Source organism: Adelges cooleyi, unplaced genomic scaffold (genome assembly GCF_023614345.1).
Source record: "Adelges cooleyi isolate 19-005CV unplaced genomic scaffold, UGA_ACOO_1.1 ACOO_flye_CR_arks_rails_tigmint_CR_PRNA_376, whole genome shotgun sequence".
Lineage (NCBI taxonomy): Eukaryota > Metazoa > Arthropoda > Insecta > Hemiptera > Adelgidae > Adelges > Adelges cooleyi.
Window position 1 is genome coordinate 3,052,916 of NW_026096053.1, and position 18,714 is coordinate 3,071,629.

Below are 18,714 nucleotides of genomic sequence, written 5' to 3' on the forward strand. Positions count from 1 at the left end.
CGGAGGAAAGAGAAGTGCTATATGCAAATGTCGGGCTACAAAACTGTGATTTTCGTTTTAATTTATTAAAACAGTCATTAGCGTGTAGGTAAACCATCAATTTGAAAGGAATTGCATAAATAAGCTTATAGCGAATCAATAAACTTTACTGCAACTACGGTAGTATAATATATTCAACGACAATCCCAGGAGATGAGAAAGCCGCATTTTCTTTACGCTACGATATATTATGTTAAACTTAATTTACAATATTTTACACGAAGACGACGCCAAAGTTTTCTGGTTGTAAAGATTTTTATCGGAAAGTAACAATTTATAGTAAAAAACATATACATTTCGACGGTACATATTATGTATCAAATGCATTATGTTTGATGATTGTTAGTAATTATGTAGTATAATTTATGCTACAATGTCCAAAGAATGCATTTGCAAAATAGTGTTATTATTATGGAAATACACCCGACTACACTGTAACGTTTTATGAGTTTTATTGGATAGAAATGTAGGTATTGTTTTAATAAAAACTATATGTACATTTTTTAAAATATTATCATTTCCCAATATCGTATTGTACGTTGTTCCCAATGAGACATTTTTCATTATTTTACTTGACCTGTATTTTCTAAGATGTGAGTGTAGACAAGTGTATTCCAAGCGCTTAATGTCTACACAATAGACATAGTATAATAGTTATTAGCTGGTGTAGAATTTTACTAGTAGTAGCTAATGTTATTAATACTCTCTGTCAGACGGTTTAGATTTTTTCGCCAACTGAATCCGACGTTAGAGATTATTATTCCAACACGATCGAAACGATAATAGTATCATAGGCAAATGCAAACGTGTTCTGTCACACTTTAATTTTTATTTTTCCACAGACGTGCGCTAATATAAATTAATGTGCCCGGTAACTATTGTAACAACCGTACCGCGTTTCCATTTTGATGAAGCGCATTTATAGGTTTGTTCGGTCCGGTCGGAATTAAAATCTCATTAAAAAATATATAATTTAACGTCAAACCGTGTAACATTTCCATTCAAATTTCATACGTGTAACCCGCCCACTCGTGTCACAGATTTATTATAACGACGACTGAGAGTGTATATTATCTACAAATACAAAGATATACTACAAGATGTTATAATTATAACGTCCCGTATGTAACGGGACGGGAATATGTGTATAATATTATTATCTTGAGACAACTATATTATCCAATCTCTGGAATCGGTTTTTTTTTATTTTTATTAAAGTTGTTTCTAAACTCACGAGACCTGTTTGTATGGGTTTATATACATATTATATACGGCGCTGCTAACGTTTATACTAGCATATATGTATTATACGTATAGATTTATGATAATACTAATACCTTAGTTTATACGATAATCCTAAATCAACCGAACCAATGACTAATTATATCGATGCCTACGATAACCGAATATTTATTGCCGCCCGTTTCACCAGCACGAGCACCGACTGCTCTCCGTCACAGTACACACTACACACATTATATTAAATTATACAAGGTGTCCCGTGTCCATTGACTGCTTAAAATTATTTCTATGGAATAATTGCACGGAACCTCGTAGCCGTCACAACTTAAAGTGTTTGTATACCACCGGTCTGTGCTGGTAACTTACCAGAAATTACAATTATGAGCTGGTGTTAGTATCTAAGTTAGGATAGTAAAATGCTAGTTTTCCCTAATGGATCTGATTTCGTTTTGATACTCTTTTGTTGTACAGTATTTTTTTTTTCGAACGTAGAAGCCTAATGTATAGAACCCATTAGGTATTATTTTAATTCATACCCGGAAGACGTTAGGATTGATGATTTTAAATTAAAAATAAAGGTATGACAGGCTTAAGGCATTGTCCCTGGATCCACGCCTGGTTTTATTGGACTTCAAATTTAAAAAATAAGGACTAGGTAAGGTCAAAGCCCCTTAGCCTATGTCCTGGATCTGCGTGTGTAATAAATAATAATTAACCAACGCTTTGTTAAGTTTGAATTAACTTATTGTGTTGAAGATCTACCTATATTACACTCGATACATTCAACGACATTAACTAGGTATATGTTTAATTATGCAGTGTGTAAACTTGTTCAATAAATTATTGCGATTCCATGGATTAAGTATCTCGAATCAAGCTACTTATGTTGTCGTGCCGACAACGATATATAGTTTTGTATACACCTTGTATGCATTGAGATTTGAGTTGGATCCAAATTAAGTCGTTTATCTCACCAGCGGCGGCCGACCGGATTATCAGAGCGGTGGCGATTAAACAAGATTTTTTCGGTATCCAAAGAATAATGTTTATACACTCAAATAAATAAAATGAAACAAAACTAAGAGTGCGTTTTATAAGGACTGATTTGTGTATATTATTTTTAACATAGACCTATCGACGATCGGTCGAGGAAATATTATTTTACCCATGTGGTTTATATTTTAATATTATTCATGAATAAAAAAAAAATAATACAATAAAATATTGCTTACTAATAACGAAAAGTGTTTAAATGATTTTACAACACCTAAACGCTTATTAATATTTATAATTTATGTTGAAGTACTTGATATTCAATATACCGGTCCGTTATATTTTATAGCGCGTTTCACATTTTTTTTATAAATAAATTATGCGTCTACTGTAAACGAGAAGCTATGCCGATTTCTCGACAACCCAGTACCTAAGTGTATTCCGTAATCATGGTTTGACAATATAAAAAAAAAATAGTGTCGGATATCTCATACGTTTAGCAACAAAGCTAACTGTGGGCAGTATGGACTTGTCCAAAGGGTTTATAAAAAAAGGAATTGATGCGTTAATAACATTGTCTGCACAACCTTTCAATATAACTTTAACAGAACGACTACACAATAAGAAAACAATCGTTTTGTGCACTTCAGGCACTGAGTGATAATATTATTTAATTATTGACTTAATGCGTTTCCTGTTGTATTGCATAGGTCGACAGTGACGTTTCATTTAATTCTCTCCGTGTCAAATATCTTTATCCAACACACATTTGTCTGATTGTTGGTCCATTAAGAGTGCCTCTTTACATTAGTCATTATTATTTTATAAAGTTACAGTAATAATAATAATAAATACGTCTAATGTTCACAAACTACTTCGGCCGATAGAAATGTGTTATGAATTTATATCCAACATTCCTGCTATAATATCATTTAGTATACTTATCTATCCTTTATACACAGACATTTTTATTTTTTAAGGTTTAAAGTTTTTCTCGGCATCGTCGTTTTGTTGTTAAAAAATACAACCCGGGCACAAAAATGATTTCCCCTAAGTGTATTTACATTTTGATCTCGGCAATACTGTTTAGCATAATGCTCGATGAAAACCAATGAACATCTATGTTATTTATTTTTTAGCAAATCTACTTACTCGAATCCCGGCTGAAATAAACAAGCACTATTGTTCTTGTCGTTGACAGTAATAATAAGGTTAAGTGCCAAAGACGAGAACGTTATGTGCATTTAAAAACCATGTAAAATACCATTTTTTTTTCACCATCATATAAAAATGTGTTTCATTTGATAGTGTTCTTTTTTATGAGTATTTAAGTATACTGTTTGATTTTCTTACAACTAAAAATAACACGTAATTTTAATAAATAATTTAATGTTTCTCGACCATCGAAGAAAAATTGCTTATAGAGTTTACTTCTTAAAAACAAAAAAACGCTGATTTTTTATTTGTTTTTGAATGCTGCAAAATTGCTTTCTTTTAACTTTGCCTTAAATCCGTTTACCCAGTATGGTTAAATATTTAATATTATAAAACACAAACGTTACTCAGAAGTCAGAAAATCAATGATTAAATTACTGAACGAATTTTGATTTGTTCGTGACTAGAACGGCGCGCCGGTGCGTTAGACATATTTAAAAGATAAAAATCAATTAGCTTTTCTTAAAAACTAATTTTAAAAAAGAGCACCAATCACAAACTTGTCGATAATGTATCAGTGTTAAATTAAAAACCTGTCAAAATAATTTTTTTTTTTTACAAGTTTACTACTCTTAAACTATTGTTATCCACTGTGTTGACTCTATGAACTTAATGACCAATTGAACTTACATAGTTAGACGATTATAAACATCCGTTAAACTCACACACTATTCGTGTACGGTGTTTGAAGAGCACCAAACACTGTTCACCGAAAAAAAAAAATTGTAGTGTGTGGCCACCTTACCAATATAAATTATGTTATTGTTTTAATATTTTTGTATCTTAAAATTTTAATGGTTAAAATAATTAAGCAAAAGAAAAAATATGTTTTTTATTTTACTAGAACAATATTTTTAACAAAATAAAACTGATAATGAAATATATCCGGAGATCTGGAAATTACAACGCTACATGAATTAGAATATTGTAAAACAAAATAAATGCAGTGACCTTTTTTTTTAAGCAATTTATTTCATGAGAATTTTCAAAATTACTTGATTACCATTGTTAGATACAACTATATACGAGTATATTATTAGTATATACAAATGAGTACAATAAAACCAACATAATATTTCAAGAAAAGACAATTTTTTATACGAACAGATTAAAAATATAGAGCTACATATGAATTTAGTGGACAATAGCTTGTTAAACAATTAGTAATATGGAACTGTATGGACATAACGGTTATTAATTGATATCTGATCGTCTTCCGAAGAATTAACGTCATGAGATGGCTAAAAAAAAATATATATTCAAAAAATGGCTGTGTTTGAACAAATAAATAAATGTTCTTTGTTAATAGCTTGATAATATTAAATTTATTTTTGTTAAATTATATCGTATTATGTATATTAAATTGATGCAGTATGTACAAAGTAAAACCTTTGAAAATTAATGACCAGTGTATTTAGACTAATAATTCTGTTAATACTTATACCCGGTTGCACGAAAATCTGGTGATTAAAATATAAAAAGTTTTTTAATTTAATTAATTGTTGAAATATTTAACAAACTGATAATTTTTGTATAATGTGTTATCCAAAATTAGTTAACACGATTTGCTATCGTTATTCGTCAACCATAAACCAACAAGGTCTTAACAAAATTATAATTCAATTAACTAGTATGTATTATAATGAATTTCTTCTTACACTTATTACCTATTAATCGCAATCATTTTCAAATCATTTTATCAAGCATTTCGAAGAAACTTTATTGTTTTCGGAAATATTATGTTCATCCTAAAAAAATATATATATAAATATATACCTATTATTATTAAATTTAACATCAATATGATTTTTTTTTTTTAATTACTTGACAACTCCTATTTCTAATATAATAATAGTAATAATGTTATTATTAATAACTTGTTACATTTTAAATAATAATATTATTATTATTATAGTTATTTAAGCTATAAATAATAATATAAGTAAAATTTACTCGATAATTTTACCTTTGGTTTCATATTCACGCCATCCTAAAATTCAAATAAAACATTGGTAAATGGTTTGTACGCAACACAAGATTTCAAAAACCAAACTACCTCACTAAAAATATCTTGGAAGTTAACAGAGCAATTAATATTGTATATAAAAATCGATCATTATATTACACATTAATACTATTTTTTAATTATTTGTATATTGTCATTACATATCATAATTTAGGTTTTTAAAAATAATGCATGCATCGAAAAATCAGATATGTTTCAATAAATCAACATAATAAATAAACCATTTTCGCATAGGTCAAAAATGACCTATCTCAGGAATATCTCAATATCTTTTTCAACCCGTTATGACACGCTTAAGAAAAAATTACAAATAAAAAAAATTATTTATTATTATTTTATGTAATTATAATTGTGATTCGATTATAGCAATTTTGTTTTACAACCTTATTTTCCACTGAATATGTACACACACATCCTGCATCCAGGGCTGATGCCGGAACTAATGACGGGGCAGATGCCGGGGCTGATACCGGGGCTGATACCGAGATTGATGACGGGGCTAATAAGGAAGTTGATACCGAGGCTGATGGCAAAGATGGATACGCGATAACCGAGTAATAAAATAAAAATAATATTGTCGTTAAAATAATATGTTTAAAATGCATTTTTAATAATCGATTAATGATCACACAAATCACAGAGCGTAGTACAACGAATTACAACTACTATGAATTAACAACTGAGAACTAAAACAATTATTTGAACTTTATATGTTGCGTCTGTTTTGATAGTTATTTTTGTGTTAATTCGATATTCAAGCGTACACAATTTATTGACTGTTTTATTGTGTGAATAAGCCCATTTTTGAGCTCAAGGCTACTTATTTTCTATAGTCGTCGATTAATTTTATTCGGAAAAAAACTGCGACACAAGTCGGTTGAATGCAATACAAACAAAATTGTACCAGTTCCTATTCCTTTTTTGTAATACTTTATTTGTTAGTAGTCTATAAGTTGCACCTGACCAAATGACGACAAACTTAAGAATAGTTGTTATATAAACATGTATTGTTCAAAATATTCACGAGGAAAAATATGGTATTATACCGGGTGATTCTTTTTACGCACTGCACTAGTTAACTCTTTAAATAATTATAATTTTTTAATGTTTCTTTATGAAAACATTTTTGTTTATGCTATTTTACTATATGAGACAATATACAAATTTTTATCTTTTTAGTATTTTCTAAAGCTTTATCAACTTTATAAACTTAAATGGTAACGTTTATATTTTATTAACTTTTTAAGTTAAGAACAATTTGCAGAAAATGTTGGCTGGTCGATAAACAGTTCTAAATAAATAATTTTAAATGTATTTAAGTTTAATATTTAGGATAGGAGAAAGGGTGGAGAGTAGAGTTATTTTTATCTTTACGCATTTCTCAACTGTACTCCACCTCCCGTCCTAAATTTTAAACTTATACAACTTTAAGTTATTTATAATATATACATATTTTAACGAGTACAAGTTAAATTTCACTATAAAAATAGCTACTATTTGGTTTTTCAAGTCTCCACACACATAAACATAAATTCTTTGTATTGGCCACTAACTCACAAAAGCGACTCTAACGCAGCGTGAGTTAAATACCCCATCCTCCTCAATCAACATTAAGAAGACTTATTAAAAAAACATTAAATGCCAAATAAAAACCGTTCAGCCAAACGTTAGTTTGTCAAATAAATCGATTTCTTGATTTTTTTCGAAAATAGTACTTTTAGATAGGCTACAGTTTCAAGTGAACAATATACCATAGGATTATTGGGAAAATTACAGTTTTTCTACAACGGCATTCCGAGTTTAATTTTTTTGGTTTACAGAATTCGTAAACAATAACATGCTGCATATTAATATTCGGCGTTTGGAATGTTAGTAGAGCGGCTATCAAACAAATCGAGTGTCGAAAATTCGTTTACACACTCACGGGTATAAAACCATAAGGTATAGTTTTAGGCATAGGCTTTGTTAAACAAATATAAGACGATCGTTTTTTTTCCTTAAAATTATTATAACTATTTTAACTGTTGTTACCGTTATCGAACCACAGCTTCTTTCAAGTTAGGATAATATTATAAGTTTTGCCGTTGTCAGACTGAAAGTAAATAAGGTCTGCCTAGTGACAGAAGGGTGCGGGTGAACTAAGCGCATGGGCGCCCACGCGCAACGCATAATGCGATATATTATGTGTATGTTAAAAAAATAACAGTGTAAACATAATTATTATATTATGTGGAAGTTGATATTGTAAAAAATTACCAGTCAATGCGCGCATACAGTATGTAGATATGTGCGTAGTACATGTCTATAATAAAATAATGTATATATATATATATATAGTAACAACGACTAGTACTAAATAATATAATATATTACATGACCAACTACTACTACTGCAGTACTTCGGCGTACGCCAATTAAAAACAATTATTTATGGTACGATCCGGAGTGGCGGCAAAGAAAAATAAAACATTTATATTGCATGTATACTATATGGTGGCGATCATAAACGTGTAGGTATACTTGTGCATATATTGCATAGTACCTAATAAACAATTCTGGGGTAGCATAAAAGTGTACCAGCAGAATAGCTGTAGGATTTGTTGCAGCTTTATTATACATAAGAAGCAAGTAGTAATTTCAGTTTTGAAATATATTCAAGCTACACGTGGTGGATGCCAATAACTTGTACATTTTTGGTTTCTCGCCCCACACATACAATATTAAAGTAAATATGAATTCTACTAGCTTAATAGTTCCTATATTCCATTTTTTTTTAATGTACACAAAACGAAAGAAAAATACATTTTCATAGCTGATTAACAAATTTACTATTATTAGTTACCAAAAATTATGGTACTAACAAGTAACACCATTTGATTTAGTAATTAAAATACATTTATAATTTTATTGTTCTTTTAAAAAAAAAAACAAAATAATTTCAATGTAGGTACACGTTGAACTTAAAATATACTGTTTTCGTATTATTATTCATGTTACCTGTTAAGATGTGTTTTGTTGTAAATATTTATTGCTTTGTTTTTTAAAGGATTACTTATTCCATATGAATACTTAATATTTAATAAACCTAAAAGTAGTTGAACTTTTTTAATTTAACGCCTGATTATTAGCAAGGCATATTAAAAGTAAATGTGTTTACACCAATAAAATATTCACAGTTTAGTTGATCACATGCTCGTACGTGATTACATTCTAATTTATTTTTCAATGCAGAAAAAACTGGTTTGAGTTTTTAGTAATAAATTGTTAAAATATACCTTTATTCGATTTAGGTATTAACACGTTCACTGTCCTAATGTTAAATTAAATCAAATGTTATCAGTCCTATGATCCATAAATGGGTCACGTTAAACCTATTTTAGTAGTCCATGATCCACATATGGTTCATTTCAAACATTTATTTCTCTGGAGATTTATTTGTATGGACTATATTCTATGAAATTAATAATAACACAATTGGACAGGTGAGATGATAGGGACTTAATTAGTTAATTAATTAATTAGGGACTTATCTAAAAATAAATCATGAACCACATATGGGTAATCGGACAGTGAACGTGTTATGAATTTTTTTTTTGTTAAATGCTGAAAACAAACACAAATAGACTATTTGAGATAGTTTTCTTATTCATCTTATTTCATACAAATGGTCCAATTCCGGCCATGCCAATAACCATGTCAATCACAGAGATATATTCTATCCACATCGGTCACTTCTAAATCCCTCTTTATGTTTAATAAATCATTTTCCTCCATTCCTTCATAGCATGCTTCTAGTCCATTTCATTGTATTTTTTTAATTTGTTCTACTATTAACAACACTTCTAAACGAAACAAAAACGAAAAAATTAAAAATTAAATAAAGACAAAATTGATGCTATCATAATAATTTATATTGCATTTTGTACATGAATATATTACAAACCGTAGAAAAAAAATAACATAAAAATAACGTTATTACAAATAATATACACATAAAAATCGTTGGCTACGATAATATTATAAATTATGATAAACAAAGCGATTGACGATGGTAAAGGACGTCGACAGTGAAAGGCACTACTATAACTAATACATGATGATATTATAATTATTATTATTAACAAAAAAGTACACTTGTGTGTAATTATTATTATCATTGCTATTATGAAAATTATGTATATTAATATGTACAACGATGTGATAATAATAAACGACAATTACAGCTATGGAAGGTAAAAAATGTTTGATTATTATTAATGAATGTTGTGAAACAACAGGGAATATAGTTAAACATTTTTATTATCAACGATAATAATATCAAAACTAAAGTAACATACCGTTAACGCGAACAGTGCTATAAAATAGTGCAAAAATCGTTGCCAAGTGTAGAAAATCATACGATCGACGGCGCGGCGGTTTAAAAAAAAGAAATTCGGTCGTTAACGTTTTTATACCTACTCGTTCTGTACAATAAAAACATTTTAAATGTAAAAAAAACCGAGCTATGCCCATGATAATGATGATAATAGTTATTATTACAAACTAACGTCGTCGTCGCCTTCCGTTCTAATGTTTTATTATAGTCGTTGTTGCACATGTTCGTTGTCTTGTATACGTGTGTGTGTATGAGTAAGTATCTGACCGCTGCAGAAGTGTACATTTTCTGTAATAAAAAAAACAAACAAACAATAAAAAATGAGTGCTAATATTTTTATTTTATTTTATGATACGTGAAAACTAAACAGAATATTAAATAGTTGATATTTTTGTGTCACTTTCGTCGGTTAGGGATCATAAAAACACTTAATACATAATATATACATAAATGTCCAATAACGCCCGGAGCACAGGGCTTAACTATGCACAGTAAAGATGCATATAGATCCGCATTTCACTGTCTTGGATGAAACGAAAAAACTCTATGCCTACTATCTAAACTAGTCTTGGGTGAATTAAAAAAAAAATCCCTCGTCTCCTGTTAAAATAAATCAAACAATAATTGTTCTAAGCGATTTCTTGCGAATTCCTCATACAAAACCACATTGTTACTGGCAGAATATGTTTTGAAAATAAAGCGACTTACTATTCGACGAGAAATCGAAGCGTATAATTCAACTCAAAATTACTAATATTGTATATTTTGTTCGTTATGCACAGTTTACGGACCAAGCAGCACGTGTAGAATACAAAGTGTAGTATTCAAATAGAGATACACTCGCTGCCGGACGTTTGCAGCTATCATAACCCAACGGGCAACACATTGCCTATATGTATAATAATATAGCTTGTTATACACATTATGTAAATATGTCGTATCGCGTGTGCGTGCAATTAATAATTATTTCCCTTTTGATATGACAACCCGTCGAGTGTGTCGGTATGCATAGTGCGGCGTAAGGCGATTTTAATTAAAAAATATAAATAATAATAATAATCGTAACGAGCCAAAGGTGACTGTGAATGATTTGGGTTATTAATCTTTTTGGGGAATATCAAAAAGACTCGCCGTGGGTTTGTATGTATATTTCATTTCGGGCCGGCGTTCCCACGTGCGGCCCAAACGAACACAACCGCATACGTTTCTTAATTATTTGTACTCATGTACACTCGGGATGTAGTTGACGATACGAAGATGATGACTATATGTCATAGTGAAGGGCGGAAACATGTTAGGATCGGGCGCGAAACGGCTAACCAAAATATAATAATTATCGAGTTTCAACCGAACACCACTATTTAAACGCCAAGAGGGTTCGAATTGAATATGTACACACTAGACGGTCGGTATTGTAAAAAGGTGATAATAACAATAATAGTATAACGCATGCGGGCCATAATTACAATTTAATAACGGCGCGACCTCGTTTAAATTGATATTTTTCGAGGGGTGAATTCATTATTAATAATGATAGTTTTTTTTAACGCTCTCGTCGTCGACTTCATTTTGCTACCGAACATTTACATATAAATTAAACGGGGAAGTTGCCACACCGTTTACAAGTGAGTGTGTACCGATGAATTATAATATGTGTTCTCATAACACTTGAAAATAAGAAGAAACTTTTAAAACGGATTGGTGATTTCGAAGATGACAAACTGGAAGTTTCTAATTTCTATACAGCGATAGCGTCTCCGTTTAAAGGCATTTTGTTATTTTATAATATTATAAATTATGGCGGTCGACAGCCTTTTCTCTCTCTTTCGATCTCGTCGAATTCGAAGAATTTGGTCGACGAATAATATATTATTTCCATATTCTTTGCCGCTAAGTATGCAAAAAATGTGTTGCCTACGAAAAAATAACAAGAAATAATATAACATATTATTATTGTCGTTACGCCGCGGTCTGGTATAGTGATTCCAAAGAAATATTATGTAAACGCGCGTCGCCTTCGTCTCAAGTTCCGTTTTTTAAATTTTTTTTTTGGAATTCACATATTATATTGTGTACACGTAGCGTTTTTCCACAAATATATTATTACAATGTAGAAACTGTCGCATTGCAATAAATACATATTATAATACCGACGACGGGTTTCGGGTAAAATAATTGAAATCGCGATTTTATTGTTATTTTGTGCGAGCGTTAATACGGCGGTTTTGTTTTATTTGTTTGGATATTATTTATACATTTCGAAAAAACGGTTTACTTCCACCAACAATTACTGTGTACAACGATTTAACCTCCAGATTTTAATAGCAACACTTGGGCGGAACCGAGTCTAGAAAACAATGTAGATAATATTAGTATAATACAATGTTTGTACGAGTCCATTACACCATTATAAAGTCTTAGACCTTAGTGTCTCATATACCGGTCAAATTACATAGATTGCAATTTACGCTAATTAAGAAAAATTATATATTTTGTTTATCGACAGTCTCATTTTCTACTTGATATTCATATCGAGCGTTAGACAAGTCAACGCCTTTATCAGAACTCAAAGAAGTGATACTTCCTATTAAAGGTTGACTCGCTTGTGTGTTTTTAAATGCATTAATCCTATTGTTACTCCTCATTTCCCTCATGTCTTTCTGTCCCACTCTCGAAACTAGATGTTTAAATTAGTTTGTTCTTTATAACAATAATTCCGACGGTCAGCAGTCAGGACAGGTACCATTTATTTATTTATTTTTTTAGTTAATTTATTCTAGTTTTAGGCAGACACTTCAAAGGGGGGAAAATGTAAATTAATTTTTTTTTTTGGCCTCGGCTCTTTGTATTTTCAATTATTATTATCTTTCTCACCTTGTATATTTAACGCGTGCTCCGTCTTTGGGTAATCGCCGTGGCTGTTGTATTAGGTAGTAGTCGCCTAAGGCCGGCGTCAGACGTAATCCGACGGTAAGGAGTTGTGCCTCTGGTGGTAAGGGTCGATGGGCTCGTACATGTCCGAGTAGTAGGCGCTGCTGTGCTGGTCGAAAGCGTAACCGGCGTTGTGGTAGGCGGGCGTGGGCACCCGGTCCAGTTCGGTGTACAGCACGTCGTCGACCACGGGCACGTCGTCCTGGCCGATGACGGACGCGTACACCACCACCGGTATGGCGGCGGCTGCTTCTTCCACCGTATAATGGTTGGCCCGGACGATCTGGTTGGGCGGCACCGCGTTCGGCGGTAGCGCGACGCGCCGTTTCCGCCGGAACCACCGGAACCAATCGCCCGGGTTCACCGCGGACAACAGCTGCCGGCCGGCACCGCCACCGACTCCTCCGCCGTCGCCGCCGCCACCACCGCCGTGGCCACCGTCCCGGTTGCCACGGCCGCCGACCAGTCCGTTACCGCCGGCCGGCCGTCCCGGGCCACCCGAATACTTGGAAGTGGTGTCCTGGCCGGACCGCCTGACCGGGCCACGGCGCTGAGTGTCGCCAGCTGCCGCGCCCAATATGCGACGTTGGTGCTGCTGATGGTGATGGTGGTGATGGTGATGAACCCTGTCCGTAGGCGGTTCGAACGACACCAAACATTCTAATAAACAAAAAACAAAATCAATTAAAAACTACAAAAAAAAAAAAAACTATAATATGTAAAATTTAGCGCAAAACTATATTTTGCAGTAGTTATTAATACAGATTAGTCATGAGACCTAACCACGACTTAAGAGAAATCTTAAATCGATGATCTAACTGAAACCTCCCTCAATTCGGAGTATTTGTAGCAAATAGTTTTTATAATTTATTAGCGATCTTACTCTGATTTAGTGACGCTTAGTTCAGAAATAATAATCAGTAAGACCTTCTTTTTATTTACCAGTGTTACTCCTTGTTGAGGAAAGTTTGATCTGTTTTACTAATAAATAGTTATCTACACAACATGTACAGTGAAAAAATTGTTGTTCGTTATTTTATTTTATTTTTTTAAAAAAGCTCACCGATAGATTAAGCAGGCAACATAGACAGTAATTTTGAATTTTGAAAAATACAATACTAAAAACCCGGAGACTTTAAATATAAATATTGTATAAAAGCTGAATTTATAGACAATACTGAAAGAAAAATTCGATGTTAATTAACGACTTTAAATGTTAATTGTAAATTATGGTGTTGATGTGTTTCGAAGGTTAAACGCATTTGTTTTTTCTTGTAAAAGAAAATTTAACTTACATCCGCCCCAAATGCTTCAACAATCACCCTATTTGACCTTGATTTACCGTTATGACTAAATGTTATAATAAAGGTGTAATGTTAATTTTACTTAAATTATTCGTGTTTTTTTCTTAATTATAAAACAAATATTATAAAACATTGGTTTGAACAATTAATTAGTAAAAAATGGCTATTCACCGCGGCGGACCGGCAATGTTATTTTAATATTATATTGTATAAATAATGTATGAAGACAGTCTACAGTCTACGCGCAGATCTTATACACTATCGGGATGTTAATTAACTATAAAAATATGTTTGACCGCTTGTGTACTACTAATCGTTCATATATGCAATGTTGATTAAAAAAAGAAAATACCATGTTAACACATAAGGTATTTATGGTTTTTTAAAAGATATATTTTCTTTATTGGTTGAATTAATATCATACTTAATGCGTTTTTTAAAACAAAACAAAAATATTAAAATAAAAGAAAAAGCACTTCTGTGTATAAACATGAACGCTATTCCAGACAGAAAATTATAAAATTGACATTTCTAAACATAATTATAACAATAATTTCACAATATTTAAATAATAGGTTCTATTTGTGCTGAATACCCATCAATCAACATTCTACATTAGTCACACCCAAATTTATGATTTAAGCAATTCATAGGAGTCTCTGTCGTGTTCTTGGAATTTGCAGGCGACAAGCATCGCAAAAATGAACGAGTCATTTATAAATTTAATTTTGAACAGTCCAGAATTATACTGGAGAACGGGTAAAGAGCAACGGCATCCTGAACCCAATTGAAAGTAAAACAATTATGGTAAATAATTATAGTATGCAAAAATGTCTTGTTGCGGACGTCTTAGCGCCGAAATTTATTTCATCTCCAAGTTTAGAGTCCACGCCGTGTATGTGAAGCATTAGCTCCGTGTCCGTGAGCATGCTACTGTGTCAGTTCACGCATACATAAAAACAGTTAGGCATAGTATTTAATTCGAACTAAAGCTTTACGACCGCAATAATTTACAATAATTATTATACACCGTATATATCACCGGTAATGGACAGCGGCGGAAACTGCTTCGGTCATATATTTTATATAATATAGCTACGGTCGCGTACCGGCGTACCTATACTATTACTTAGAAAAACTGAACTGGCTCATCCTAAGTGAGTATATACCTATGGTCGTTGTACAAACAAATAAAAACGCATATCGAGTATATTATATTATACCTATAAAGGGGAGAATGCAAAATAACCTCTTGCGCCATGATGTCTATCCGATTCGGACGCATAAATTTCGTTGCCGGCATACATAGGTACATTGTAATATATTATAATCTCTCTTCATCGGTCCGTCCGGTATATGTATTAATTCGCTTTGGCCGGTGTATTGTTCTGTCAAGTTGAAAATTTGTGTGAGCACCAACGTATTATTCTCATACTATACTACCACCGTACCGCCGCCACCACGATTAGGCCCAGATCGTTATTTTTTTTTTATACATATAGGCGTATAGTTCTCACATGGGCAGCAAAAAGCGGTTGCCCTATGGTACTTATATAATGGTTAGCGCGGTAAGTACTGAGATTATTGTGTTAATAAAAACATCCTTCACCCCAAAAACCCATGGAATGTGAGTGATGCGCTATGGTACTCACGCAGCGACGACGGTACTTTTGAGATTATATTATTATTGTTGTAATAATATGATGTTCCTAGGAGTCGGTTGTCGTTGTCGCTGTTGCAGTGGTTGTCCGTCCTGCCGGTACGCATCGAAAGTCTTGGAGACTTTCCTCTCACGACCTGTATGAGCGGACAACATACACAACACACTATATTATAATATAACGCCGTCAATGTATTACAATATGTGTACTTGGACGAATCAACCCACTCCTTCTTCCCAATATTAACCTAACCTAACCTCCCCAATGCAGAAGGCACTGTGTTTATTAACAATGAGAGAAAAAATATATGTCTAATTGATGTGTTGAACATGCAAAAAAACATAATCTATTTATTGGACGCGTATTAAACTTTGACTTATTATTAAATGCAACTTGGATGAATAAGTAGACATATTAACTTATTTTTTAATGTAGCTATCAAATTAAATTTTTAAAAGTGCCTTCCATTCTTTGCTAAGCGATTAGTCTTGCATAGTTTCTCTTATAATTGGATGACGTCCTTTTTATTTTTTTTTCCGCCATCAATGAGCTACAGTAGCTTTTTCGTTTCTTGCCATTACCGTTGCGACTGCCGGTTTGTTCGGACAACCTAATACTGTCAATGGCCCACGAATACCGCACTCGACGTCTTCTCCAAGTCATTGTGGTGATCGGATTAATCACTTTTAGGCAGCCAAAGCCAAACTGATCAGTTCGGAATCGTTTTCCAATGGTTTGGAATGTTTAGACATGAATGTTTATGCTGCCAGTGGTCTACTGTGTACGAATTTCAAAAGATACAGAAATGGAAGGCTAAGCAAATATAGGTTTACTTCGGTAATAATAACAATACCACTTATGAACTATGTCTTTAGAATAGCCTATAAACTGGACCAAAATCGTGTGAATAATTGCATTTTTTTAAATTTAATAAAAAAATATTTTGCTCCAACCAAGAAAACTTTAAATAATAACTATACGATCATACATTTGTACTAGCTGCGGATATTATTTATGTGCAAAACATTTCCCTAAACGCGATAACCGAACGTGGTTCTACTTAAAATTTCATCGCCCACACGTGATAAATTCGCATGCTCACACGATTGTACTGTTGGACATCATAAAACCATGAGCAAGTATAACACTCATAAATTTACCCCAAGTTATTATACATATGTAAATATGTTATGTTTTATTTTAACTTGCTATCGAGTATCGTTGTTGTTTGGGTTAGCGTTTTTTTCTCTGGTTTTTTATTTTTGTTATATCGCTCGTGCGTGTAAAACGCTATACATATGTATTGTATGTTTTGTGTTAATCGACCGGAGATTTATTTGCCTTTTTCGACAATGTAAATTTTTTTACTTTACTATTATAATATAATATATCGTTGTCTCGAAGTTGTATTTAATCACCTCGCTCGAAAAAAATAGAAACCGAAAAAGGGAGACAAAATCATAATAAAAACCATATTTTAAAATAATAGTAATAATAATTCATGACGTTCCAGATGTTACATGGACGCCGGTTAGGTTCTGAGAAAATAACACACACAGACGTTTTTCTGTAAAACCGTACAGAGATTTCAAAGGAATCTGGCGACTTCTAATTAAACACACAAGTATCATCCCGTCCGAGTTGGCGAGACATCTTGAATATCTTTAAAAAATACCACAAAGAAATTTGGGGTTAAAAGTTATACAGCTCAAATAAACTCAATTTTACACCGAACTATTATTCCATTCCAAGTCTCTGTATGCAATTACTAGAATTTGAAAATAATATGCGTTTTGAAAAACTGACAGTGTCTATCATGTATGAATTATAGGTATAATTTTCGAATGTATAATCAATTCTTAAGAATTTAAAAAAACATAAATGATTTTTTTACCGCACACTCAAATGTATTCTTGTAAATTGTTTTTATTATAATTAATGTTTGCTTTTATACTTATTCACCGTATGATATTATTGCGGAATATTATTTTAATTTTTCCTGGCGTTTCGCTTTTTTATTTATGACAACAATTTATTTAGCTATAATATACACGGTCCGTTAAAGATCTTTTTACAATATACCATACAAATCGCTATTAGGCTAAGACAAATATTCATCTGACGTGTTTACCTCTCATTATTAATTTCCAGTACCTCTTAATAAGTGTCGAATAAAAGAAAAAAACACGTTACTATGTTAAACGCTCATTTGTATTTATGATCCCTACAGATACTCAAAAACGCCAAAACTACGAACAACAACTTTTCTGTACTTTGATATTATAATAATGGCAATGTTGAGGTGGATCGATATTTTTTTTTAGTTTGCATTGGACTTTATTTCCAATACACGGTATAAATTATATTCATAAAACGTGGGAGACACTCACCTGGCCGAGAGGGCGCTGTGCGACCGGACAACCGTCTGAAAAAATAACCAAATAAATCATATTAGAGAAACGATAGAAAAATAATAATAGTAGTTGTATAATGTGATAATACATCATGTATGATCCGAGAATATAATAAGAAAAATACACAGCAACGGTAATAAATATATTATTATATATGTATAGCCGAGCAAAGCCTTGCGTGTAAGTCCGGACTTGCACACAACACAGTATATATATGTGTATATTTATATATATACGGATTAATATTGCGCAAAAGCCGAGTCGCCCACACCGGATGTACTTGTCGGTACGGGCTTAGCTTGGAGTAAAGCAAACAATAGGTATATTTATCGGTCACCGATAGATAATCTAGGTCTTCGCCCTTGTTCGGGTCGTCTCACGGTCTCCTAATATGTTGTATTATAAAATATATACAAATTAGAAATAGAGGCTATTTGATTAACTAGTTAAAAAAAAGTACATATCACATGGCAAAAGGGCAGTACGATCTAGACCTATACGATTGTCGATTGGT

General features: G+C 32.2%; 1 protein-coding gene and 1 long non-coding RNA gene across 3 annotated transcripts in view; both read right to left on the minus strand.

Annotated features, from left to right (window-relative positions):
* Window positions 1-4,436: 4,436 nt before the first annotated feature.
* LOC126840612 (uncharacterized) lies at window positions 4,437-6,315 on the minus strand. Its single transcript, XR_007686076.1, has 4 exons — window positions 5,899-6,315; window positions 5,456-5,479; window positions 5,157-5,237; window positions 4,437-4,730 (listed from the first exon to the last, which is right to left on the minus strand). It is a non-coding gene; the product is annotated as an uncharacterized LOC126840612 (long non-coding RNA).
* A 3,089-nt stretch (window positions 6,316-9,404) lies between these two features.
* The window catches only part of LOC126840855 (transcription factor Ken 2-like), a 71,884-nt gene continuing 62,574 nt past the window's right edge, over window positions 9,405-18,714 (minus strand). For both annotated transcript variants that reach the window (XM_050576833.1, XM_050576834.1), the window contains exons 5-7: window positions 18,177-18,211; window positions 12,765-13,481; window positions 9,405-10,178 (exon numbers count right to left, since the gene is read on the minus strand). In XM_050576833.1, coding sequence (XP_050432790.1) covers window positions 12,844-13,481; window positions 18,177-18,211 — 673 coding nt within the window. In that variant the 3' untranslated portion in view covers window positions 9,405-10,178; window positions 12,765-12,843. The remainder of the gene's footprint in view (window positions 10,179-12,764; window positions 13,482-18,176; window positions 18,212-18,714) is intronic.